Genomic DNA, 27,105 nt, shown 5'->3' on the forward strand with positions numbered 1-27,105 from the left:
GGAAGTAAGAAATTATTACCATTATACATTTTAATCCAACACTTTTATGGAATCAGTTTTAAATTAAGAGTATTGCTTTTCTTTCACAATGTACAACCACATCTAAAAAACACACACATCACCTTCAGTTGCAATCAGAAATATTCAACCCCCCAAAGATTTTAAGGATTTATCAATTAAAGTAGACAAAATCTTGTTCTTTGATCAAGATTTTGCTTCGGATTCCTTCTTTATGAGTTGAGTGATAAAGAAAATCAAAACGGAAAATGCATGATGTAGAATTTGTGTGTAGCAGTATATTTTGTTAAGATAGCCATGTCACAATTATTCAACCCCTATATAATATTGTTGTTTTTAAAGCTGTCTGACAGTTTTTTTTTGTCCTAAAGTTGAGTTGAAACATTATTAAGCCTTTGGGAACTCTATACTGATCCTTCATTTGCTTCAGCTGTGATGCATATATAAACCCCACCCATGAAGGTATTCAAGGTGACTTGCAATCATGGGAAAGACAAAGTAGCTTACACAAAAGCTGAGAGAGGAGATTATTTCATCACACCTGAAAGGCCTTGGGTAGAAGAAGAATTCCCCAAAAAATTAGATTCCAAGAGACACAATTGGGAACATTTTAAGGAAATTTAAAAGTGATGGAGCGGCTTTAAACATGCCTGGCCGTGGAAGAAAGCCCAGCATTTCATCAAGGACCCTCAGCAACTTAGTCAGAACAACTCAGATAAACCCCTGTGTGACTGCAAGACACCTACAGGATGACCTGATGAAGGCTGGTACAAGTGCTGCAGTGGCAACTATAAGATGTGCACTGAATAATAAAGGACTTAGTGGCCGGCTCCAAGATGCACTCAGCTCTTGACCACAAGCAACATCAAAAGTCGACTAGAATATGCCAGGAGGAATTTGGATAGGCCTACAGAGTTTTGGGTGACAGTTCTATGGACTGATGAAAACAAACTGGAACTGTTTGGACGTATGGACCAGCTACATACCATACCAGGTATGTCTGGCGTGTGAAAAGGACAGGCTTATGACCAGAAGAATACCATCCCCATAGTTCAGCATGGAGGTTGGTCAAAGATGATGTTGGGCTGTTTTTCTGTGGCAGGAACTAGCAATCTTCATTGTGTACATTGCATCATGGATTCACAGAAATACCAGGCCATTTTAAAGAGGAATGTGATTCCTTCTGTTGACAAATTAAACCTTGGTGATCATTGGACTTTCCAGCAAGACAATGATCCAAAGCAAAATCTCCAAATCCACCAAAGCTTGGTTGAGAAAAAGATCCTGGAACGTCCTGGAGTGGCATTCACAGTCACCAGATTCAAATTTGATTGAAAATCTTTGGTGGGATTTAATAAAGGCAGTTGCAGCATGGACGCCATCAAACATCACTGATCTAGAGGCTTTTGCACTTGAAAAATGGGCAAAGATTCCAATCGAGAGGTGTAAGAAGCTTGTCTGCACTTACCAAAAACATTTTTTAGAAGTTATAAAAGCTAGAGGATGCGCCACAAAGTACTGAAGCTGGGGGGTTGAATAATACCGCACATGCACATGTGTTGAAAGAGTTACATTTTTCATTTGAACTTCAAAGTTAAGTCAACTTCTGTTGTCAAAATAACTAAAATACGCATTAATAAATATCTTTTGTTGTTTGATGAGTTTTTTTTGTCATTTATTGTCATTATCTGTCATCCACATCACTATAATGTCTATTGAGGTGAGGGGGTTGAATATTTCTGATTGCAACTGTATAGTCATGTATCCACATTTTGTATCTTGTGTCTGTAGGCTTTAAAAATGTACATATATTATTCTCAAAGCCTCAATCTTGACAAACTGGTATCTTGGTAGTTTTTATTATTTAGAAGTTATAAAAAAAAAAAAAAATGTAATTGTCGTTTTCAGCATTTATAAATATTTGTACACCCTTTATTATTGAAATGTACATTAAAATATATCCAGTTAGACGCCTCTTTTTCTTTTTCTTCTACAAGACCTAACTCTAAATGTTACATATTGTGAACTCATTTGTAAATAGAAAAAGAAAACACAACACTCACCAGAAGTTAGAAGTGCTCGACGAGGCCGTTGGTGTCAGAAGAAAATATTTGATCCACTGTGACCGTCTCTGTCCCGATAAGAAGTTGGTCTGAGTTTAAATACTTCATTGAGACTAATGTCTGGTTTGGAGACAATAATTAAACACTTACAATGGGATTGGTGGGGCAACACACACCCAGATTGTAACAACTGCTCACTAATAATTAGAAATAATTATTCCAATTATTCCATCGGTTACATACTGTACTTTGAGACATTGTTCTTCCCGGTCCTGGCATCAACTTCTATGGTTTTATTGTGTTTTTTCTGGCTTGGAACTTTGCTTCCATCAACCGTTTCTATGGTACCAGCAGTTTTCAGTGAAGACCCCACTGTGCACTACCTGCATCAAACAGCAGAGGGACACAGTCAGTCACTAGAAACAAACCCTGCAGCCATAAATACTCAATATGTCAAATTCAAGGACCTGATGAGGAGCACAATATATATTCTGAGTTCTAGCTATTAATATAAATACTGCATGTTTTTTAGTTTTTATTCACAGACACAGACAGACAGTATTAAATCAATGCTCTTACAACTTGGTCCCCAACTTTCATTTTATTCATCTCACCAGAAAGTGTTTTGTGATCAAATGTTCACAAATGAAATCAAATAAAATCACACAGTCAATGTTGTAGAGATATTGTGATGTTGGATAAATAATAAAAATGTAAAAAACACACCTCTGACCTCACAGGCCTTATATGACAAAACATAACAAACATGACAGACGGGAGCTTCTCTGGCTTTTGGGGTTTTTCCCTGAGGCAGGGAGTTCCTCAACTCAAATCTTTTCACCGCTCAAGTTCAACTTCAAACTTGACGGTCATATTTTTGAGGATGTCAGTAAGTGCAGTATTGGCTGTGGTGCTTTGGATGAACAATTCTTCAGAATCTAACTGTTTCCCTGACCTTCCTTCAACTCATATTAAACTTAAACTTTTAGGGACCCTTCTAGGCTACTAAAATTTCCTCATCAGACAGGTCTATATTCAATTTGGAGAATCAGTGGAAATGACGTGCACAAACATAGCAGTTGCCTGAATGGCCCTAATTACACCTGTCGTCTGTCATAGGAAATCTTGTAGCGCACCCGAGAACACCACACCTCAACTGATGGAACATTTGATTAAATTGGTTTCAAATAAAGAGTTTCGATAATTTAAATACCTGTCATAGGACATCGCCACATCGTAGTAATATCCTAGGTTAGGGCCTGGCCTATCTAATTGGCCAATCTCTGCTCGAGATGACATTGTGTTTCACAAACTTCGGCTTCGGAGACGCTGGTTGAACTCGTTCTGCCAGATTTCTGCTTCACCATCATTATGGTGAAAGGCTCTGTTCTGGGGTCCCTAAGGTTCAGGGTTCATGTGCTGCTCTACTGCTGCAACTTGTATCATCTCCTTTTATGTATATGTGTGTAATTACAAAGAGACGGACACACTAATATCCTGTCTGTGCAATGAGACACTGAGTTTACAAGCTAAATTCATACATTCTGACCTTTGTGATTTCTTTCTCTGATCAATCCAGACGCATGATGTCAAACGGAAGCAAAAAACATGGCTGACCGAGTCAAGCCTGTGTCTTAGGTAGTGATCAGTCAGCCGTCATCAGTGCAGCCACTTTGCATGTATACATTCAAGATTTGCAGCAATAGTGTATAAAGTGTGAGGATATGAAACGTCTGTGCAGGCCGTGTGTGACTGATGTGTGATAGACAAAGTGCACATTACACAGTGTGTGTGTGTGCATGAGAATGGAAAATACATAGAAAGCTCTTTGATTGGGCGTCAAGACTATTTACCAGACCACTTTAAATAGTTTAATCTGTTTGTCATATTGAGTGTTATAATGAGATTTCGATATTACTGCTGTGTGTAATGGATTTGGATGGATGCTTCATTACCCTGCAGCCGTGCATTGTTTTCACCTGTGTGTGTTTGCGTGTGTGTGTGTGTGCGTGTCTGTGTGTGTGTGTGTGTGTGTGTGTGTGGTCCAAGTTAGGGTTAGGTTAAAATTGTGTTTAGATTAAGGTTAGGTCAAGTCCACTGACCCCTGCAGCCCACCTCCACTGAGTAGTAGTAGTAGTAGTAGTAGTATTGAGCTTATATGCATACTATCGTTTACTGTGATGAGTGTATAACAGTGTCGGTCCCTCACAACCCTGACTCAGTTTCCCACAGTCCTCTGCTTTGTCCCTGATGTCCATCCGTAGACTTCACACTGAACTGTATCATTGCTACAGTTACCCAGTGACTACTGATGCAATTTATATCAATAATCAATGAGCTCAATAAGGTAATATCCTCGTGTTCGTAGAACTTTCACTTCAACACGCAAACAATTATTTATTTTTTATCACACACATACACAAGAATGAATTTGTGAGATTGCAAATAAAAAAACAGGTTATTATCTCCTTTCAATTTGGTCTAGATAGTAAAAACAGTAGATTTGCAGCAGCTGAACGGTCTGATCATGTCTCTTTTACTTTCACGTGTATATAAAAATAGTGTCTTTGTGAACTGGTTGATGTGATGTCAGCATTGCAACGCACAACATCACTGAAGAGGCGACAACAGATACAAACATATACAACAGGAGGTCACTTAGATGCCGAGCGCAGGAAAACAGAGAAACATTTCGACTGAGTAGATGGAGTCGAAAGTAAAGGAGGAAACTGGAGCTCTGTCATTTCACCAGTGTTACAGGAAAGGTGATCAATTAGCTCAAGTTGCTGCCGGATTGTCGACAAAGCAAGAAACTCCAGAGACTAGAAGAGCTGTCGACTCTCACAGCTTCAGGCGGCGCTCAGTTGGATCCGTCACTCTGAAACACAAACATGAGTCAAGTCAGTAAGTCAATGGGGCCATGGACCGTGTGTAAATTAGATTTAATTTATTGCAAATTATGTGGATAAGTGATTTACTGGGTATTTGGGATCTGATATCAAGACAGAATTTCTCACAAGAGAGCGTAAGAAGAATACTTTGACTGTTAGTATTCATATTAATATGTCCTGTGACTGCCTGGATGTCTGGTGCATTCCTACAGCCACAGAAACCTGGTTCAGTAACTTCAGAGTATATAGTGAACTCCTCTCAGAGTAGATACTGACCCCTCCGCAGCAGCAGCCACATAGAGCTCCCAGCAGGCCGTTCAGCACCTGCACGGCACACAGCACCGCCTGGATTATACCCATGACCAGCAGCACGGAGAACAGGGACAGATGCCAGGACACCACGCCGACCGGCTCTAAACACAGCTCCCAGAGTGCTTTGTTGGACAGGTAGTCTCTGCAGAGGGAGGGGGAGAAACACACGACCTGGATAATAAGTTTATTAATGATTGAGCCCAATGTCACAGAACCCGTTAACTTAGATTCAACTTCTGACAAGGGCCTGCTTGTTGTTAGAACTGTTAGGTCTCTCCATCATTTTGTTAAGTCCCAACCTTACTTTATAAAGTATGGAGACTTCTAGCATGGATTGCATGTAAAAAACATACATGCTTTTAGAAATTTGCATAGATTAAAGTTGAAAGCCTCAGTTCTCTTCACTGAGGGATAAACCACACAGTTTCTACATTGGTGGTTACACACATGATATGAAACAAACGTTGTAATGTGACTTGTGAGTCTCACCCATTGGAGAAGGGATACACCCATTGTGTTATGTTGCCCGTCATACACTTAGGTCCATGGCTGAGGGCCACGGAAGAGACGATAACTGAGTAACCGGCCCCCAAAACCCCAACTCCTGCAAACAGCATGGAGCTCAGCATCTGCAGAGACAGAGGAGAGAAACAGGCTAGAAACAGTCGCTCACGTTGGGAATCAATAGGTTGAGCAGCTCTCTTCTAACTTAAACAATGAAAACAATGAGGTTAGTCTCTTGCTGTGCAGAGACCAGGCTGAAGGTCGTTAACAGAGCGTGGCCTGCACAGAGCTACTGATGGTGTATGTGTGTGTGTGTGTGTGTGTTTGCAGCGGTTTTATTTGCGATTCATTCCTCACACCTACACATTCCCGGAGTATTGATCATGTGTGCGTCTGCCACAGTACAACACCTGCTTTGTGCAAAAGTCGTGTGAAACTCTCATTTGAGGAGTTTTCTCGTTGAAGTTATTGAGATCTCATGAAGTTTTCTGTGTGCGTGTGTGAGTGTATGTGTGTGCACATGTGTTAGTTATCCAGACCCACAGTGAGTGAACACACGACAAGTTGAAGTGATCAGTTTTAATTCAAGCCATTCATTAAGCTTAACATATTTACTTATTCCTCAATATCAGAACAAATTTAGCCTGACATATTTATATTATCGGCTGATAAACATAAGCTGATATGAGCCTTTCACAGATAACGTTGAAAATGCTGCAGATATGGGATAAGATAAGATGTATATGTTAATGTTTAACATTAACCGGAAGTAAAATAAAGTAAACTAAGATCCTCTGGTTGTCGATTATTGAAACGTCTCCTCACCGCAAATCTCCGTCCACAGCTCTCGTTGCCACAGCAGCCGCAGCAGTCATTGTTCTTCAGACCCAGGAAGACCAGAGCAGGGAAGATCATCTGTAAACACACACACACAAACACAAACACACACAATGATATCGTCGATAGCACATACTTCCCCCAAAGCTGATTACTTTATAACCATATTGCATGTACAGGTATTGAGATCAGATCTGGATAATGATCTGGATCTGCAGCAGTTTTCCCGTCTTCATAGATATTAGAACTCTACACATCCTTGATATTTTTCTCATAAAGATCTTTGATTTATTTCTTGTGAAATTCATATAAACATTCACAATAATCAAGAAGGTCCGAAAAAAAGCCTTGATGGATTCCACTCTCCATTGTCTTGACTAACTGAAGTTTCAAGAAAATCCATTTGTGTTTTTGTGTATCCTGCTAAAAGAAAGACAACACTGAATTGATAACACAATCAATTATATTTCCTGCCACAAGTGGACTCGTGAAAATTAACTGGCGGTGCTAAGGGCGTTTTTTTTCGATTTTGATTTATAATTTGGGATCATGTATTAATCATTTATTTGATAAAAATGTAAAACAACTATTATGATATTCTAGAAGAAGTAAATCCTCTTGTTTAAGAGGCTGCGACCGACGCACTCACCAACACTCCGGATCCCAGAAGGCCTCCGAAGTACCAGACCTCATCTGTGATGTTGTCCCTGTCCACAGACTCCCCGCTGGGGAAGAAGAGCAGGATGTTGCACAGCACGCAAATGATGGCGAGAGGAATCAGGGAGATCCCCAAACACTTGGCAAAACTTCCCGAACACATTCTGACTCTGATGCTTGAGACGCCTCTGACAGAAACACACTCCGGGGGTTTAGAAAAAGTGACAACGAAAGAACGTCTGGACTCTTAAACTGAATCTTATTGGGAAATCTGCTGGACTTTCTGGCCTGATGAAATTATCTCCAATTGCAGCCTCCTGATAATTCCTTCGTTAACCTCCTTCAAGAATTCTCTGTCCTCTTCGTAGCTTCGACTCAACTATGTTGTCTGCTTCTGGCTGTTGAGGCTTTATAGATGCCCCCTCCATCACTGTGTGTGATCTCACTGCTTTTACAGCATCCAGCCGTCGTATGTCACACACAGACATACATGCACCCACACCCCCACACACACACCCACACACACACCCACCCACACACACACGGTTATCGTGCACACAGATGCACTAGTGAGGAAATAGGAGTTAATGTTCTACCAGGTGTTTTGTGAACATGGAGACAGAAGAGGAAGTGACAGACACGGGTCGATACGGGCCCTCTGTGCAGATAACCACACGTTTACTGAGAAGAACCTCTTCATTAGTCAGAAGAAGAAAATCCATTGTTCAGCTTTGGGTGTTTGTAATTTGTAATTTCATTTGGTGCAGCTTGATTGAATCTCCGGGGCCTTGACGGAGGTGTGCGATCGACTGAGTCATTCTGCCTCCGTGTTTTCAACGCTGTTTGTTTGTAGTAAATTGATTTTGTGGAAACTTGATGGAGGAGAGATGTATGGAACAAAGAAGAACTGGTTCACCTCTGGACCAGATTTGATCAAGAGCTTGAATCCAGGAATTTCTTTCTACTTTCATCAACCCTGGGCATTTTTATTTTTTATTTTTGTGAATAACTTGATTAAGCTAAATGCAGAGATCTTAATAAATCAACAAAAAAAAAAAAGAAATCAGGCAAACTCTTAAACTCTATTATCTATGAAGAGGGGAAATTAGGTGTGGATCCAGTTAATGATCTGGAATTTGTGTCATAACAAGGGTTCCCCTTTTTAAATTACACTGCAGTAATAACTTATCTTTTCAACTGCCATTGGACTTTGCAGAAAGCTGGTTGCTTTATGTTGCTGATCTCAATAAATGTATATTACATGCATGGTGATAAGGTGGCTGATCTACGGCAGAGAATAAGGGCCATGCGGAAACACCCTGAGATTAGATATTTAGTAATGTAATAATGAAAGTCATAAAATGATGAGATCGGAAATCATTGACCCATTTGTGCTCGCACGGAGCCTCAGATCCTCAAGTGGATCCCGCTGTTCAAAGTCGAGGTAGAAAACCAACGATGACATCAGAGACAGTGATTTCTTTGAAATCACTTCTTAAAACCCTTTTTTTTATAGACCTGCCCACATATTTGGTTATGTTTTTACTGTTTTCTTTTAACCTTCTTCTTTTACCTGTTCATTTTCATATTGCTGCTGTCATGTGTTAAATTTTCACATGTCACAGCTCTACATTTATCCATTTCATTAGACCACTGCCTTGTTACCTCGTCACATTGCATCCTGCTGATTGATATTTCTCTTATATTTCTTGCTTTGCTGTCAAAGAGCTTTGTAAACTCTTCTTTTTTCTTTTTATAAATCATATTAATAAATGATTCTCATCGATGTCATCGGTCTTCCTCTTCCCTGTGCTGCTGTTCCAAGTTGAGTCAAACTCAATCGATCCCAGAGTAATCGATGAGAGGCTCAGAGTACAGCGCGGTTTCTCCTTCGTCAGTTGATTTCTCCTCGTGTCTGTCGGTGCTGGTTCGAACAACATGGACCCGGACTTGACCTTCTGCTCTCGTCGGTCTCCGGTGGTGTGTCTAAGCGGCTGTGCGGCGTCAAGTCAGCCGCTGGCTTCCGCTGCAGGACTGGGTGAGTGGGGACATGGAGCCCGGAGGATGGAACAGATCCAGAAAAAGATCCAGAAAAAAGTTTCTCACTGTTTCCAAACACAAAGTGACAGTTTTTACATTCGGGAGTGAACAGTGAAAACATCGTTCTCTCACCAATTCCACAAAGAAGCCACAAATACAGTTTGGTTGAATGAGAAACGTGTGGAACCAGTGTAACACAACCCAGCTGCATTCTAGATATTTCCCCTTAATTGAAGCTGTCCTCATTTTAAATGAACTCTGAGCTAGTCAGAGTGATGCTGTAAGTATCTGGAACAGAAGATTATCATAGTTCATCAGTGAAGTAACTGTTCTAGGACCAGACAGTTTTAAAGTAGTGGCCTTCTCACTAAGGTTGATCAAACCAAACACTGGCCTCTCTTGGGAGAACATGTTGTTGTTATTCATATGAACCATTCCATGTTATGACACTTCTGAGTCATACCATCACAGGTTTTTTAAGGAAATATGCTTCAGACATCTTGAATTACCCACAATCCATCCCACCTACATTGCCCCTTTTTATCTACGTGTCAGAGTGATGTTGTAGATATGTCAAACTGGAGATCCCTGATTTTGGTCATGTGAGAAACATATGGAATCAAAATTAGACAGCCCTGATTGTCATTGTTCAAGTTAGAGGTACTTTTTAATTCAGCTTTCTCCATTTTAGATGTCTGCCAACAAAAAGCTCCTTGGCAGAGACATAATGAAAGTCCAGATGACTTTAAAATACCTCTGTGGCATTACCAGGAAGTAGTTGTGACGAGTTGCTCAATATTTGAGATACAATTGAAGGTGAAGGGAATTCTATTTGTGCAGCTCAGTCTAAAAACTGAGCATTTAAAATGGTTTAATACCACTGGAGGCAAGTGAGACTTTTCAGTTTGTTGAATTCCAGGTGCTGAGAACCCGCAGCTGCCTTGAAACATGTCTTAAATGAAATACAATCTGGTGAGTCCGTCATGTGTTTGCATCCAGATGTCCTGAAGCGCGGTGGCAATGCGGCAGATGCTGCAGTGGCCATAGCAGCGGCCCTGGCGGTGACGGAGCCATGCAGCACCGGTCCAGGTGGAGACGCCTTCTGCCTGTTCTTCAACGCAAACACTGGAGAGATCCGAGGAATTAACGGCAGGTGGGCGACTCTTCTCTCGCTGCTTTTGTTGTCGTCTTGGTTCAGAATGATTGGCTGAGCCTCTCTCTCTGTGTCATGCAGTGGTCGTTCGCCCCGAGCTCTGACCCTGGAGATCCTGGAAGGCCGCGGTCACACGGCAGAGGCCCCTCCTTCCCCTTTCGATGCGCTGAATGTCACAGTTCCTGGGGCCCCTGCGTGTTGGTGTGACACCGTGCAGCTCTTTGGTAGTCAGAAGGTTTGTCTACGTGTAGAACTGTGTTTATGTGTGTATTATGTAGCATTCAGGTATCCAGAAGCCACTATCTGGATACCTGTATTTTTAAAACAGAAGAAATGTCTCTGGGACCTGTATTAAAGGAGATATGACCGAGACACATGACATTTCACAGGAGTTTCTTATGTTAACAAAACTCTCATTCCAAGTTTCATCAACATGTGTGACGGTGTGGCCCAATAGTTTGAGGATTTGACCCTGAATGACCCCAAATTACTTAATGAAGAGCTTTCCATTGATTATTACTTTTCTCTGGTAAATCCAGGGAAAACAGTTTTAGTCTCCACATGCAGTATTTCTACTCAAAACAATGACTCACACTTCCTGCTCTGCAAGTTTTCCTGTGAGGTCACAAGTGTGAGTTTCCTCTGCCTCTTTCCTCCAGCTGTCCCTTCAGGAGGTGCTGAGCGGAGCGGTGGAGCTGGCAGAGGTGGGGTTTCCTGTGGCCGAGGTAACAGCTCACCAGTGGAACAAATGGGTGGCCGCTCTGAGAGATGATGGGAAGGAACTGGGTGGGGACCTGCTAATTGAAAGTAATGCCCCCAAATGTGGCCAAGTATTCAGAAACCACTCCCTGGCCAAGACGCTGAAGGTAAATATGCAAAACAAAATAGTTTTTTGAGCTCATTTTATTTAGACAATTAGGAGACTGTACATCCTGACATGGAAAAGATGATATGCTTATGATTCACCATCCAAACATGCATTGTTTACTCAGTCATCAACACGCCCATGAAAATGAAAGCATACAACACACGCAGACATTCCTCATCAATGACAATAATAACTACCTCTGCAAAAAGCATTTAACACTATAATTAACAAACTTCCTCTGTAAAATAATTTTGAAGGAACTGTTTGGAATGTATCAAGGGCACAGGGGGAGGGGTTTTAAGTTTACTGACACGTGATGTCAATTGTTGTAAAAACATTATTTCATTCGTTGTGGTGAAAAATCACACATTCCCACACGTTTTCCTGTTCATTCAATCCCATGGAGAAGAGTGGACACAGGAGTGGACACGTCATTGGCATCATTTTAAAACTGGACTTTCAGGGCTTTTTTGTTACTGTGGTTAAAACATGTAGATGGGCGGGAAGGATGCACTGAGACGGGTCGATTGATTGAATTGTAGATTGATTGTAATACCGGCGGACCGATGCATCAACAGGAACTCTGTGAACGGGGGAAACCAGCGTTCTACCAGGGCAGAGTGTCCCGAGCCATCGTTGATGTCATCAGCCAACATGGAGGAGTCATGACTCTCGATGATCTCAGCAGCCACGACAGTGAAGTCATCACCCCGATAAGCACAGAGTACAAGGTGAGGTCAGCGATCATAGACACTTATGGTATCTGTACTTTAATAACCTAGTCATCGGATTGTGTGACTCCGTTGTGTGCTCAGGGCGTGTGCCTGTGGGAGCCCCCACCCAACAGTCAGGGACTGGCTTCCCTGCTGCTGCTCAACATCCTGGAGAACTTCCCTCTGAAAGGTGACCACAGGGACACAAAGCACCAGCGTGAAGTTAAAGCAACAGTTCACTAAAGTCTCCCAAAGCTGGTTTTAAAACTTCCATTGTAATGAGATTGAGAGTCTGAGCTTTTCACCTGATTAGGTGGAGGTGATTGGACCACGTAACATTAAGAAATCCCTAAAAGTTGCTGACAACAAAATGGACTCTGTCACTGTTTAAACTCTTTGAGAAGACTTTGTAATTCCTTCCACTTTTTTACAAATATGAAATTGTTAAGCCTGAGCCCCAACGACAGTAGCTGGATGTATTCAGATAGTCCATCCAACACCTTATGGGAGATTTATATTATAATATTCTGATATTTTTTTGTCTGTCATATCAGGTGTAATCCAAACCTCATTTCTGGAGTCCAGGTTTGCTCCGATTAGCTGTTAGTGGTGTCATTAGCCGAGGGCAAAGAAATACCTTTCCCATCCTACTCTGTGATTGTTTGAATTATGTATTAAACATGGAGAAGCACAATAGATTTGTGTGGAGCTACTTAACATAAAACAGCTCTTAGTTGTAAGTTAGATGAAGATCTGACCAAAATTATTTTAGATTCATTCCAGAAGATTCAATTACTTAAGCCACCATACATTTCTCAGTGCCACGTTTCATTTGATGAGACATTTGTTTATCTATCATTTGTATGATCTATATAAAACAACGTGTGTGTGTGTTTGTTTGTGTGTGTGTTTGTGTGTGTGTTTGTAGCTATGGGCCACAACAGCTCCGACTACATCCATGTTTTGGTGGAGGCTGTTCGTCTGGCTCTAACAGATGCTCTGTGTTACCTGGGCGATCCAGATCATGTGACCATCCCTCTGGAAGCCTTACTGGAGAAGAGCTACAGCCATGAGCGAGCGCAGCACATCCGCATGGACAGGTGTGTGTTTCTCTCTCTGTGTGTGTGTTGGTGTGTGTTAGTACCAGTGTGTACCAGCCCTGCTAGATAGGACAGGGCTTAAGATAGGACTGTATACTTTTATGACCCCACAACCTTTATTTCCATCCCCTCTAGTCTCATCTCTCCTTGTGTATGTGTGTGTGTGTGTGTGTGTGTGTGTGTGTGTGTGTGTGTGTGGGTGTGGGTGTGTGCGTATGTTTTGTTAGCTATTTCTATTCACTGGTCAGCACTGCGCTGTAGACTTTGAACCTCAGGTATTTATTAGTTGTTAAACAAACACATCATTACAAAATATTATAAAGCATAACACAGCTGTTTAAAAACAGCCTGGTTAATTAACATGATATGTTTTGTCTTAGTTTGTGTTGGAAACCTTGAATAAGCAAGGATGAGTTACTCACAAAAATGTAATTTAAACTAAATGCTAAGCACACTCCTCCCATTCCCTCGCCCTAAAAAAAAAGTATCTTCCCTTGCTACTGTACCTTCGATAACTAGAGGTCCATTTCAAAACTCCTGCTCTTTTCTAAGGTTCTAGACAAAGTTGTTGCCCAACAAATTCTCCAGATGTTAGAGACTTAATTGCTCAAAGTATTTTTATTTTACAGAGACACAGAGAGACAGAGATTTTTGGAATAAGTCGATTTATCCGCTGCCTTTGACACCATTCATCATACTTGTCAGATCGTTCCCTGTTCACATTACTTATTATGTGTCTGCCTCTCTCTTGTGCGGTGTCCCTTAAAGATCCACCCTTGGCCTGGCTCTGTTCTCTACATATAAAGTAGATGACCTTTGGATCCTCTTATTAACTCACTGATGTCTATTACCATTGGTATGCTGATGACACACAACTTAACTTCACTGTTAAACCTGAAAAACCCTCATTATCTTTCCACCCTCCATGATTGTCTAGATGATGTCACTAATTGGATGTCTCAAAGGCAGACCCTGATTATTCAATTTTTGCGATCAGAAGATCTTGGTGTAGTTTTTCAATTAGCGTTTTACCTTTGAACCTCATATCACCGGGTCCATTCAGTGCCTCCTTCAATCAAACCAAGTCCAGCTGAAGGAAGCTTTGAACTTTCATTACCTAATTTGTAATGGGAGTGTTTGTCTTTGTAGTTCTGCTGTTCTATTGTTATGAACTGAAGATGTAGATACTATTTTCCTTCAAAGAACAATGTCTGATTCACCCTCATGTTGTGACTACAGATGAGTCTGAGACAGTTATTACCTGCACCCAATTCTCTGGTTCTAACACACACGCCCGCTACACCCTCTGAGGTTTAATTGAAGAAGTCCTGTCTCTCTTGACATGTCTCACTTCCTCCAGGCCTGGCATTCAGGTGAAGTGTCACATCTGTCACATCTTCCTCCGCAGAACAATCACTCCCCATCATCACATGGTCTTTGGTGCATCATGTGACCTTATGAGCGCCGATAGGTCCCCCCCCCCGCTTGCTGCAAAGGTAGCACGTTCCACCGGATGTTGTACGTTCCATGAAGGCCGGTCAGAGCGTTTACAATCGTCTTCTGCAGATGTCTGACCCGAGTGAATTCTGATTGGATCTATTCCCACTGCAGACAAAAGCCAGTTGTTAACGGGTGTTAGTTGGTTCATTGTTCAAGTGGTCGGCCTCTCAGGTCATCTGCTCAAGACCAGGTGTCCGTTCCCCGTTTGTATCCCACTGTAAAATCAATATAAAAATGTGCTTTTGACGTTTGTTGCTTTGAAACTTGGGAAGTTTTTCTCTCTCCGTCAGAGCTGCTGAATTTGTGATTAGCCTTGTCATTGTTTAATTGGACTGAATGGGTGATCAAAGTGCATGGGTGTGTGCTCGACGGAACGCAGCTATGCTTGTTTTGAAGTAAGTTTGAAAAAGTACCTTGTTATTAAAGATAATTATTAGGATTATCCACTCCTCACTCGTTAACACAAACAATGAAATATCCTTTTCTTATGTCGTCACATAGTAACCAATTACTTGAGAGAGGGCAGAAAATTAAAATCATGTTCACGGCCACTAAGATAACTTGGGGACTTTACAACCTGGGTTTAAATGCAGCTGGTCCTAGATCAGGTTTTATCAGCCAACGCTCTACAATGTTTCTCTATTCAATAGCAGACAGGAGCATTCAGTTTATGTCCGTTGTTCTGTTTCTTCTGTCGGCCACAAAACGCCTTTAAATTAAATTTCACACCTCAATTAAACAATTTAAAATATTCCTTTAAGTTGGTTTTCTGTTAGGTAAGAAAGTAAGGCACCTTCAGGTATGACTTATGATGTTATGTCTCATATATTTCACAGTAACAATATGAGCCCTGGGTTTTTCACTGTTCATCATTTGTGTCTTCATATCTCGTCATCATCTTCTCGTTTCTATGTCTGTGTGTGTTTGTGTGTGTTTGTGTGTGTCTGTGTGTGTTTTGTAGGGCCATGGAGGGATTGGAGCCGGGCCTGATGACAGGAAGTGACACAGTCTATTTCTGTGTGATGGACAGGGAGGGGAATGCCTGCTCATTCGTTAACAGCAACTATATGGGCTTTGGGACTGGGCTCATCCCAGAGGATTGTGGGTTCTCACTACAGGTGTGAAGGGTTAGAAAGTGTGTGTGTATGTGTGTGTGTGTCATTGTGTGTTTGTGTGTGTGTCTGTGTGTTTTTCATATTTTATCGGACAGTTTTGCACATTGTCATAACCCTCAAATAAGAGGAATGAATGGTTTGTTTGTGTTTTGTGACCATAAACCATTATATTGATATATTGTAGTAACAATGTAAATGATATTGTTATATTCTTCGTAGATCAAAAGTAGAATTTCCAGACTGGTTCTCAAAAAAGACATTTGAAAAATAAATAGTATGATTAAAGGAAAAGGTTGATTTATTGTTTTGATGTATGAAAAACTCTTTCTGCCTCTTTGCAGAATCGCGGTGCCGGCTTTTCTCTGCGTCGAAACCATGTCAACTGTGTCGCCGGGGGGAAGCGGCCGTACCACACCATAATGGCTGCACTCCTCACTGCCCCTGCAACCAAAACACAAAAACCACAACTCCTCGCTGCACTCGGGGTGATGGGGGCTTTGATGCAAACACAAGGACACGTCCAGGTACAGGGGAATCTGCATTAGAGTGAGATGAAGCGTTAATAATCACACCTCCTATTTGTTGCTTGACACATTTGTCAGTTTGTGTTGTTTGTTTATTTTGCTAATAAGTCAGAAAAAGGAATATTTAGCACTAGTGATTGTAGGAATCAGCTTCTTTTCTATTCAACCTATCTAAAGGTTCAACCTTTATGTGTTTAATAATGTTTTGTGTGTTAATACCTGAGACGGCTGTTGTGTTTAGGTGTTGCTGAACATGCTGGAGTTCGGGATGAATCCACAACAAGCTCTGGACGTACCGAGAGTCTATGTAGAATATGACCAAAAAAGTAAAGACGATCCCTGCCAACACACACAGACACACAGACACAGACACACACACACACAAACACACACACACACACACTCTAAACATGTTTTACATATGGATTTTCACCTACAGCTGAACACAATGTCCTGGTTATTGATTAATGAACATGTGAGTTTAGTCAAAAATACTGCAGGTTGGTTTATTTCCTCATGTGAACTCACACCGACCTTCATTTCATTTGGTTATTATACAACACACAAAGAACTGTATTTCCTCTATTGGTGCTCATATTAATACAACGGCCACAGCATGTTAGATTTAATTAATTCAAGAAAATGATGATAAATGTGTGATGGTTGTATACATACATACATATATATGTCACATCAACATGTGGTTTAGAATATGACAATAATATAAAACGTGACAGTACTAGTATATAAATAAAGGATTTAGGGAGGTACACTTCAATTATGAAAGATGATATCACATGAACATATCTTATATTAGAGTTGTGTCCCACAGTTTAAGTGTGATCCATTATTCAGTGTCTATAGCTGGGGAGTGGTTGGTTCATCTGGAGGAGGGGGTCGACCAGGAAGTAGCTGAGGAGCTGAAAAGACGAGGCCAGAAAGTCAAGTGGCCAGTCACAGGTACTTCGTTTTATTACATGTATAAGGCAACAGCTTCCAGTGCTTGCATAGAAATAACCTCCACCAAGTAGGTTGTGTTTATCACTGTGTCTCTGTTAGTTGAGAAGGATAATGCTAAACCCACAGAATGGATATTCTTGAAACTAAGTAAACTTAGTAGAAGGATATAGGCCATGAGCCAAGAAAGAGCAAATTCAAATGGATGTGGGCAAAGAGGTGAATCCAGGAAATCCCCTTCTCTTTCTTTCATATCGAGTGACGGAGCTTCTTTTTTATGACATTTTCACAGATTTCCCAGGGATTTAAATGTTGATTCACAACAGGCGAGTTGGGTGTGGGGCTGTTTTATATGTTGCATTGATGACAAATGTTATAACTGGAGTGAAACTCAGTGGAACACATTCCTCCAGCAGTGACCAACCACATTTAAATCCAGTAGATCAAGATTGGTTCTTTTTCAGCCCAGGTATCATCCTTCCACCAAGTTTCATGGAAATCTACTAAGATTTGTGTGTGTGTGTGTGTGTGTGTGTGTGTGTGTGTGTGTGTGTGTGTGTGTGTGTGTGTGTGTGTGTGTGTGTGTGTGTGTGTGTGTGTGTGTGTGTGTGTGTGTGTGTGTGTGTGTGTGTGTGTGTGTGTGTGTGTCACATAACCTGTTTCTTTATTATTTAACATATGCAATCGACAAAATGAGACCTTGACTGAAACAAGGAGGACGGATATTATTTGTTTTCTGTTCCCTGACTCAAGTTGCCCTTTGGCTTTTTTGGGGAACTTGCCGTCAGCTGAAAATTCTCTGTAAAAACTCGGTAGCTCGTCCACAGCAGCTGAAGTGGATATTCGATTCTTACGTCCGGAAACTTTCAGGAGATTATTGGGAATTCAGTACACATCTGGAAGCAGCTTTTTGTGGAAGGAACCAAACCACTTCTTAAATCCCGGGGGCGTGCCTAGTGGAATGCAGTAGAGATGCTTCACTAGAGTTCTTGGCCTTGTACTAAAAGGAGTTGTCATCAAAACAGGGATTCATCAGTGTCACTGGTGAATGATATCAGTTCCTCATTGCTCACTAATTACTACTCGCAGTTGCTTTGATGTTTTGGTTCATGTCACGCCACCGTACAACATTGTATGACCAACATTAAGTCCCAATGAGACTCCTCGAGCACGCTACATTCAAACCCAATAACTCTGCGTGACTCTCTGTGTTTCTGTGTCCGGTTCGTGCTTTAGTCTGATCTCTGAGTTTTACATGTTCTTCTGTTTTATCCGCCTCTGCTTGTATTTATATATATAATTATAAAACAGGGCATTGTATCAAAATGGGATCTTCCTAGTTAAATAAATGATAAATTAATAAAGCTACTACATACTACTTTAATAATTTGGGGACAGTGATTCCCAAAACAATTTGAGCAAACTTTAAATGAACTTATATTCTGGTATCAAGGGAAATCTATCCTTGTTAGTTAAAAATCTATTTGTCTTAATTAGAAAGACGATTTTTTTCTTGCTAACAAAATAACTCACAAAAACATGCATGTCCGTTCGTTTAATGTAGGAATGTTTCATGGACACTTATGATCTGACACTAATTGATGTTTTGAAATCCAATCAAAGTGAAGAAGGACATTTAATGGCATTCATCTTAGAAAAACATGGCTGAATTTGTTTTTATGGGTTTTTGCTTACAGAAAAACAAACCAACAAATAAACAAACTGATGGTTAGTTTACTTTGTATAATAGTGACACCTGCATTTTTCTATTTATCCTCATGGAAACACACAGGCCACAGGAGGTCTCAGTTTGGGCGGGGACAGATCATCACAGTGGGGGATTGGTGGAATCCATCTGTCAATCAAGCCGAGCGTCCGACCCGGGTGCTGTGGGCGGGATCAGACCCCCGAGGTGACGGATGTGCTCAGGGATACTAGACACATGTTCTGACCTCGTCCCAATCCACTCCAGAATGTGATGGACTATTCATCCATGAACTTCCATGGGAAATCGGTTCGGTAGTTTTCGAGTAATCAGCCGAGAGGGAAACAACAGACGACGTTAAAAACACATCGTCCTCAGTGACGTTGATAATCAGACAAATGTAACTTGATAAGGATTCAGGTTGTTAAAACTGTCCTAGTGCCTCACTTCATCATGTTCTTGTTTTAGACTGAAATGGATTTGTTTCTGTTTCTTTAAAGTTTTTACTGTATTTTATAATGAAACTAAGGTTAAATCCCTTAATAACATAATGTGAATAAGTGTCACGTTCCTTTGTTCTATCTTCCAACACTTTAAGAATGAAGTGCATGTGTTTCTGCAGTTTGTGAAGATTTAACAGTCACTACTTCAAATGATCTTTGGTGCTAAATGAAATGAAAATGACTTTTTTAGACAATAAATTGTTTATTTCATCTCAAGCAAGGCTTAGTTCTAACAATCACCGAGCTAGTACAGTATATATTTACTCCTGCACTTAAGTACACGTTTGTGGTACTTCTAGTTTTCACTCCACTACATTTATCAGACAGCTTGACTTACTTTGCATAGGTCGGTGTAACCCACGTGTCTCCAGATGTGTTGATGTACAAAGTTCTTAATGTGTGTTTTGAATGCAAGACTTTTGCCTAGAGACGAGTATTTTAAGAACCTTTACTTTAATAAATGAAATCAAAGGAAGTAAACTTATTCTTAGAGAAATATTACATAAACTGACTCAATGAAGATACTTTTTCCTCTTTTCCCAGGCTTTCTGCAGATAACTGGCTAATTTACAAGTTTTATACTTAATCAGCCAAATTTTCACGTCATCCATATTTACAAAATCTCACAAAACAAAAGATTTATGATCATATACAGATTATTTCTATATTTACAAAGAAAAGTATAATGCAGGATATGTGCATAATATCACAATATTAGAATGTACTCACAAAAGACATCTCTCAGTTTAAAATCCTCACAACATGTTTGCGGTCAGGTCGGTTTGTGGTGTTTGTGTACGAGCTTCACATCAGAACCACACAGACCAGATAAATAGACGTGCAGACAGAATAATTCATATTACAGCACATGCAGTGTGGATTGGCCTGTGTGGAAAACAGTGGTTCAGTAGGTAAACAGCTTGTAAGCCTCTTAAATCCCCGGAGCAGGCCTCTCAGTCGTGTTTCTGCTGCAGAGCAAGTCGCTCCATATGGACGCTGGACTTTGTGTCCGCACTGATCTGCTTACTGCTCCTGGTACCGGACGTTCACCACAAAGAACCATATTATGTTCCCGTTGCCCAAAAACACACAGGCTCTGTTTACTTGTTGTTACTTGTTGGTCTGTAATTAACGCAGCTCGTTAGTGGTCAGTTCAACTGCACAGTTTATCTGGATGTGCAGAATTCCAGCAGGATGAAAACTTACTTCACAACGAGGCCACGGTCACACACATGAACGGTGTGTGTGGCTTTCTGACACACTAACACATGTTTGTGTCATGTTGTGACCCATTAACCTACCTGCAGAGCTTCTGCATCAGTCTGAGCCACAGACTCGGAGACGGACATCTTAACATAACGCAAATCTTTAAGGGGAATTTGGAAAACATAAGAAAAATTTTGGTTCTACTGCCTTGTTGCTCAATGAAAAGCATACACGTGAACTTGTGTCTTTTCTAAAATGTTTTCAATTCGTTTAAAACCTTAAAATTGTACGAAAATAAAGTTAAAATAAATATCAACTACATGCCGAAAGTGTCAACATCCTCCAGCCACCAGCCTTCTTTTTCCTGAAATCTTTATTTTTGGTAATGTTGAGTCTCCTGTCGTACAGATTAATGTCAATTAGTGAGAGGTTCCCAGGTATGAGGCAAAACAAGTGGACTTCTTTAAAAGTCCACTTGTTAAACGGTGTAATCCCCATTTATTTAGCTGATGAAATTGAGTCATCAGCTAAATAAATTATCATTTAAGTCGTGTTGGGCCAAATCGAGGTTGTGAGGATTTGTCTCCACTTTAGGGTTTCACCTTGTTTCTTTCTCATATTTTATTGAAGATTTTATCAAATGATTTATACAGTTAATCATGCGATCTGTAATACATCAGAAAATGCTAAAATGTACATCTTAAATTTCCATCATGCATGTTTTCATTTTGTTTTTGCTTGTGTTGTCGGTTTCATGGTCCAACGCTAAGAGATTCACGGTGAAGAAGATGCAACCTTTGAAGTACTTGATTAAATATTAACATATTTTGCTCATTACTCACTGAATCAATCAATCCACTAATTGCTTCACCCCACAAGTGACTATCTTTTTGATTTTGGACAGTCAATAATCATTTTCCAGATCCCACCTCCAGCAGTGGGACCTCGTTCTGACCTTTTCTTCATATTCTACAGACTCATCACTCACAATGTATGAATGTGTTCTCCATGTAGGGAAAGGGATTAGAAAGGAATGCAGCGATTAGGTATTAAACATGTAAACCCGTTGTTATTCTTTAGAGAGCTGATTGAGGCCCTGCTGGCTGTGGGAAACACACACACACACACACACACACACACACACACACACACACACACACACACACACACACACACATTCACATCTCTTGCTAGATTTCCCCCCATTTCTGACTGACCTCTGTGCAGCCATTTGTCAGCGTACTTCCTGCGAGGGTTTCCTGGCGCGAGTTGTGTCATGGCAGAACCCCGTCAGTAAGGGAAGCAGGATTTGTTCAACACTAACACACACACACACACACACACACACACACACACACACACACACACACACACACGTTCAACAGCAGACTCCTGTCACTGGTTTTGGTTTCCTGGCTCCACAGCTGCTCCGACCCTTCCCCTCCCCTGCCTCTCTTCCTCCGCGGGTCTCCTCGGCCCACTCCACTCCTCAGCTCCCGTCCCTGCGGCTGTGTGTGCGTCTCTGGGTGAACGATGTGTTGTTCCGTGGGCTTCGCCAGGACTCTGGGTCTGGCACTGCTGCCTCTGGCCCTCTGCTGTATCCTTGCCAACCTGCTGCTGCTGTTTCCTATGGGGGAAATCGCCTACATCCAGCAGGACCGCCTGGCCAGCTACATCTGGTACTTTGGTGGACTAGGAGGTGGAGGAATCCTGGTGAGTGGAAACAAGGAGATTCTGGATTCTTTCCCAGTTTAGTTCCCACGAAGACGTCCACTAGTTAGATCATCTGGTTTTGTTAGATTTATCCCATTGGCTGCTTTTAACAGTTTTAGTCAGTTTGGTCAAATGGACACTTTAATTGTTGGGGAAATCTAAAGCAGATGTAAGTGGCAGTGACACATTGTAAAGACAGCTGAGCGCCAGTTATTCAATTTCATCTCCAGTATTTTGACCACACTTCAATTAAGATCAAAATATAGTGGAAACTTTAATTAAACTCAATGGAGCCTTTGAAAGTATCACAGGATAACTTGACTTAAACTATATGCGATTTAAAGTTCCCTCCATATTTTTTATATTTTACTTTGAATTTAACCCTAACCCTAACCCTTTTCTCAACAGTTATTAAAGTTTATTTAGAAAAGTACACAGATTAATACCTAGAATTGATATTTTTCTATTTGAATGAGATGAAAAACTTGAAATTCAGGCTCAGGTGCTTTTTTTTTTGAGTTGTTGCCATTTTGTCTCGTCACTTCCTGCAGGTGCTTCACAGTAAAAGAGGGATTTGGCTCCATGAGCTGATGGAATATTCATTTTAAAATGTGAACTATGGACGAAATCATTGATATCGATCAAGAGCCACACGAACGGGAGCAGATCAATAAAAACCTCTGACTCTAAAACAGGGGAATTTAGAAATCCAAGTTAAAATCCTCAATATTGTTTCTCTACATACAGAAAACAGAAACGTTTTTTTTTGGTAAAGTAAAGATTTGTATCCTCATGTTATTATAATTTGTCTTGTTCTATATAAAAGAACAACATCTGACTTTGATTATGACTAAAATAATCCATTATGAATGAAGAGAGGTTAAAGTAGGAGGAGGAGGATTTGAATACTCCGCCTTTTTTTCCGCCTCATTAAATTATCAGTTGGGATTATTTGCTGCGTCAGAGGCTGAACTGGGTGCAGGTTTAACTGAGGTCACTGGTTTCGAGATTACTCAAGAGAAACTCTCTATAGTTCACGATAAGATTTTCTTCGAAACCTGTAAAACAATCGCAGGTCGTTTGAATCCGTTTGAATATTGTGAAAGTAAAACGCTCTTCAGAAGATTCGGTTGTGTTATGAATGTGTTACTGCCTCATTGTGCAGATTCAGACGCTGGTACACGTTGACCCTGTTGTGGCAGTGTGTCTGTAGACTCTTCATTTCTCTTTATTATACGGTTCATACAGAACATAGTGCTATTTTTTAATTAGATTTTCTCTTGACAGCTGTATTTTCACTCTACTTTACACATAACAGATGTTTTAAGTCATAAAAACAAAGTAAAGATTATTATTTCGTCCTTAGCACCATTCAGACGGAGTGCGTTTGTGTTTGTGTGTTAAGAACAATGCTGTGTTGTGTGAGTTTGCAGTTAATCTGTGTGCTCCACATGCAGCTGATCTGACGGGTTTATGCTCGGAGCAGAAAGGTTCTTTCAGTTTGGTCTCAGGCCGGAACAGAGGAGGGATTGTTTTTTTTTCTTCTCCTCCAGACGGGATTAACCGAGCTGAATGATCACTCTGTGGGACACTTGTTTTTATTTCATATGCGTGGGGCAAGTAAAAGGAAACACTGGTCAGAACAAGTGAGCGTGCAACTGAAATGTTTGACCTTTTAATATGAAGTGTTTCTCACCTGCTTGACTTTCCTGTGGAGGTTTATTCATTGGACTTCAGGTGCTTAAGAAGCCGGAGCTTGAGCGTATTTATCATCATTTCAAAAACTTGATTTACCAGCAGCTTCCTTGAAGTCTTAAATATGTTTAGGTCTTAATTATATCAATGAGCATAGTTTTTCATGTCTATATTTTTGTGGTTCTTTCTCAATGATACAAATATTAATAAAACTACCATCCAGACCAATGAGGAACTGATAAATGCTAAATATTCCTTTATGCATATATCATACTTTAAAAAAGCAGAAGTGAGCTGACACAGAAATGATCTCTGGAGTCAGCGGAGTGATTATGAGAGAGAGAAACATCTGAGCATTAAAAGAAAAACCTTGATGCTGATCAGGCTGAGGCTGCTTCCTGCTGCTGACACTTCCCCTCCTGCATGTGTGTTTGCTCAATGAACCGATGAAAAGTTTTTTAATCTTACTTTTAATCGAAATAGAAGTCACAGCCATTCGGAGCAGATCACAAGAATGTATTATTAAGATAGGATCACTTTTAACGCAGGGGAATTAAGGCTTGTATCTTAGCCAAACTAAATATTAGTACACAGTAATTATGTCTGTTACCCAGTACTTATGCAAAAACAACTCAACTATTTTCTATGAATTTTTGTGTAGGGCTGGGGCACCAACCTAGAAAGCTCCACACATATTTAAATCAGGCGGAGAATCCAGTGATTCATTTTCACTTCCTTTAACATTTCAAGATATGCTGCATTTTCTCAACTTTTTTCTTGATTTCTCTGAGATCTTAATTTTAAACAACAGGCCTGTTTAGGAGACTTTGCATTTTGATCTAAATGAAAAATCCACATCTTGAATTTAAAGTTCCAGTGTGATGGATTTGCAAGATGAAGTGTGTTTCATCTAAAATGTACAAATTTTTGTTTTTGTCTTTACTCTAGAATGTTTCCTTCCATATTTAAATACTTGTTTATTTAGATCAGGAGCGGTTCCTCTCTTTGGAGGATGCCATCTTTTTTACATTCTACTTATTCTATTATTTCCAAACATGACCTCATCTTCATTTCAGTTTTTCCTCCTTTTTCTGAAACAACTTTTTGCTTCTTTGTCCTCAGTTTTCCTCTCGTGACCTTTCCTCATCTCTTTGTGGAATGACAGAACGTTAAAGAGTCAAAGAGCAAACCGAACCCCTCTGAGAAAAATATCTATCTTTAGCTTCCTTCCTTCCCTCCCTCGCTCGTATTTCCCCTCTTCCTCTCTTCCTTACTCGCTGAGCACTTCCCTCCACATTGTGTGCCCTTCCCTCCCTCCTTCCCTCCCTCCCTTCCCTCCGTCTCCCCCTCTCTCTCTGCCTCTGGTGAAGGATGACGTTTAGCGGGACATCCAGGATGTGAACATAAAGATGCTCCTGATCTTTGTGTGCTGGTTGAACCTTGGGAACTTCCCTCCCCCCCTCTGTTAGGATGTGATCTAAAGACATCAGCGCAGGAAAGAGGAGCTGGGGGGGGGAAACAGACTCGGGACACAAACGGATGGACAGTCGCCTCGTTTGTATCTCAGCTGCTGCTGTAGCACAGACTGTAGCACAGCCTTTATGGAGCCATCGTTCCTAATTGTCCTTTGTCATTATAGTCCACAATAAACCATTTTATATCTGCTCCTTTAATTCAACATGTCCTGACTTTATGGTTTTACAACTCTAAGTCAGACTGTGTTTTTAGCAATGATTGATTATTGATCTAACAGCTGGTGCAGCGGGAAACACCTCAACAGTTATCACATGGATGTAAACTGCATTTGGATCCAGAGAAGATGAAACTTAATGACTTTTTCTCTGGACCTGCATCAACAACATCTCACTAATTACTGTGGATATATTGAAACTGAGTCCCTGTTTACTGCATCTTTTACTTTATGTGTTTTAAGGTTTTAAATTGTTTTCATATCGTTTTTGTATTTAAAAGTTCTGCAAAGTTAAAAGATTTATTCAAAAAACTTAAATAAAGTCTAAAGGGAGTTCCTCTCCTGCACAGGAAACACTGATCCTGAATCACTTCCCGTCAGAAGTCCTTCCAGGGAATCGGGTTGTCATGTGATCTCATAATATCCCACATTTGCATATTAGCATCCAAGTTATAAACACATACAAACTATAAGGCTGAACCAGGATCACCAATCCAAAAACTAAAGAATCAAGTCCCACTAATACGACGCACAGAAAATAGCAAATAATATATTACCATAAATAGTGTTTACCATTCTTCACTGATTTGTGGAAAAATAAAACAATGATATATAATCAGTATAAAAAACAAACATTTTCACTTACAGTTAGATGAATATAAACCAAATGTTTGCAATATAAGCATTATGGAAAAATCTCTTCTTTTTTTTTACATTTAAAGGAGAGATAATGCTTTTCCAGTTTTTGTTATATCGGTCTTTTAAGGAATTTTATTTTTCTTACTCTGATTATGAGTATAAAATGTCTAAATATATTAAAATTCACAGCAGCAATTAACATGTTGGTCAGAATGATTTTGGTCCACACAGATGATGATGATGATGATCTGAGCCTGTGGGTCCTGGATTTCAACACAGCCATCCCTGCAGACCCCTCCTCTCTCTCTCTCTCTCTCTCTCCCCCATTTCTCTCCTCTCAGCCCAACTCAAACCAAAGAGAGTTATTTTAGTTTTTCTCTCTGCTGCTGCTCATTGTGGGAACCAGATCTGAACCTGACCGTGTCAAATCCCTTGAGATAATGTACGTTGGCTTTTGGGTCTGTGCAAATAAAGTTGAGTTGACCTCGGGTCCTTTGAAAGGTTGTGTGTCTGTCCTCGACTAACAATAGACACAGTTCCAACCTGCTAGCGATTGTTCTTTATTTTCTCACTGCTTACATCATGTCATTCACGATGCACGAGAAGTGAAAGTGTTGTGAACCCTTGCCCTTTGTGTGTTTTTGCAGATGCTGCTTCCGGCTGTTGTGTTCATCACTCTGGGGAAATGTAGCTGCTGCTGGA

At 40.5% G+C, this 27,105-nt stretch overlaps 3 protein-coding genes across 3 annotated transcripts in view; 2 read left to right on the top strand and 1 right to left on the bottom strand.

The window, feature by feature from the left end:
• Positions 1–4,458: 4,458 nt before the first annotated feature.
• tm4sf4 (transmembrane 4 L six family member 4) lies at positions 4,459–7,701 on the bottom strand. The gene is made up of 5 exons (XM_062396328.1): positions 7,275–7,701; positions 6,614–6,703; positions 5,774–5,913; positions 5,249–5,426; positions 4,459–4,959 (listed from the first exon to the last, which is right to left on the bottom strand). Exons 1-5 carry the CDS (start codon positions 7,443–7,445, stop codon positions 4,942–4,944), a joined length of 597 nt encoding a protein of 198 aa, XP_062252312.1. The 5' UTR covers positions 7,446–7,701; the 3' UTR covers positions 4,459–4,941.
• A 1,413-nt stretch (positions 7,702–9,114) lies between these two features.
• Positions 9,115–19,876, top strand: LOC133960625 (glutathione hydrolase-like YwrD proenzyme). The gene is made up of 12 exons (XM_062395383.1): positions 9,115–9,320; positions 10,322–10,475; positions 10,557–10,710; positions 11,135–11,341; positions 11,922–12,074; positions 12,159–12,246; positions 12,985–13,156; positions 15,618–15,774; positions 16,113–16,295; positions 16,537–16,621; positions 17,160–17,255; positions 19,045–19,876. The coding sequence occupies exons 1-12, from the start codon at positions 9,221–9,223 to the stop codon at positions 19,188–19,190; spliced, it is 1,695 nt and encodes a 564-aa protein (XP_062251367.1). The 5' UTR covers positions 9,115–9,220; the 3' UTR covers positions 19,191–19,876.
• A 2,148-nt stretch (positions 19,877–22,024) lies between these two features.
• Positions 22,025–27,105, top strand: part of tm4sf18 (transmembrane 4 L six family member 18) — a 7,497-nt gene continuing 2,416 nt past the window's right edge. The window contains exons 1-2 of the mRNA XM_062395385.1: positions 22,025–22,379; positions 27,051–27,105. The exon at positions 27,051–27,105 is cut by the window's right edge and continues 14 nt beyond it. Coding sequence (XP_062251369.1) covers positions 22,200–22,379; positions 27,051–27,105 — 235 coding nt within the window. The 5' untranslated portion in view covers positions 22,025–22,199. The remainder of the gene's footprint in view (positions 22,380–27,050) is intronic.

This window comes from Platichthys flesus, chromosome 9 (genome assembly GCF_949316205.1).
Source record: "Platichthys flesus chromosome 9, fPlaFle2.1, whole genome shotgun sequence".
In the NCBI taxonomy this organism is placed as follows: domain Eukaryota; kingdom Metazoa; phylum Chordata; class Actinopteri; order Pleuronectiformes; family Pleuronectidae; genus Platichthys; species Platichthys flesus.

Coding starts and splice junctions, on each gene's coding strand:
- tm4sf4 (XM_062396328.1), bottom strand. CDS start 7,445: ATGTGTTCGGGAAGTTTTGCCAAGTGTTTGGGGATCTCCCTGATTCCT. Junction 6,704..7,274: donor TTCTGGGATCCGGAGTGTTG/GTGAGTGCGTCG, acceptor GTGTGTTTACAG/ATGATCTTCCCTGCTCTGGT. Junction 5,914..6,613: donor GCTGTGGACGGAGATTTGCG/GTGAGGAGACGT, acceptor CTGTCTCTGCAG/ATGCTGAGCTCCATGCTGTT.
- LOC133960625 (XM_062395383.1), top strand. CDS start 9,221: ATGGACCCGGACTTGACCTTCTGCTCTCGTCGGTCTCCGGTGGTGTGT. Junction 9,321..10,321: donor GGCTTCCGCTGCAGGACTGG/GTGAGTGGGGAC, acceptor GTTTGCATCCAG/ATGTCCTGAAGCGCGGTGGC. Junction 12,247..12,984: donor GGAGAACTTCCCTCTGAAAG/GTGACCACAGGG, acceptor GTGTGTTTGTAG/CTATGGGCCACAACAGCTCC.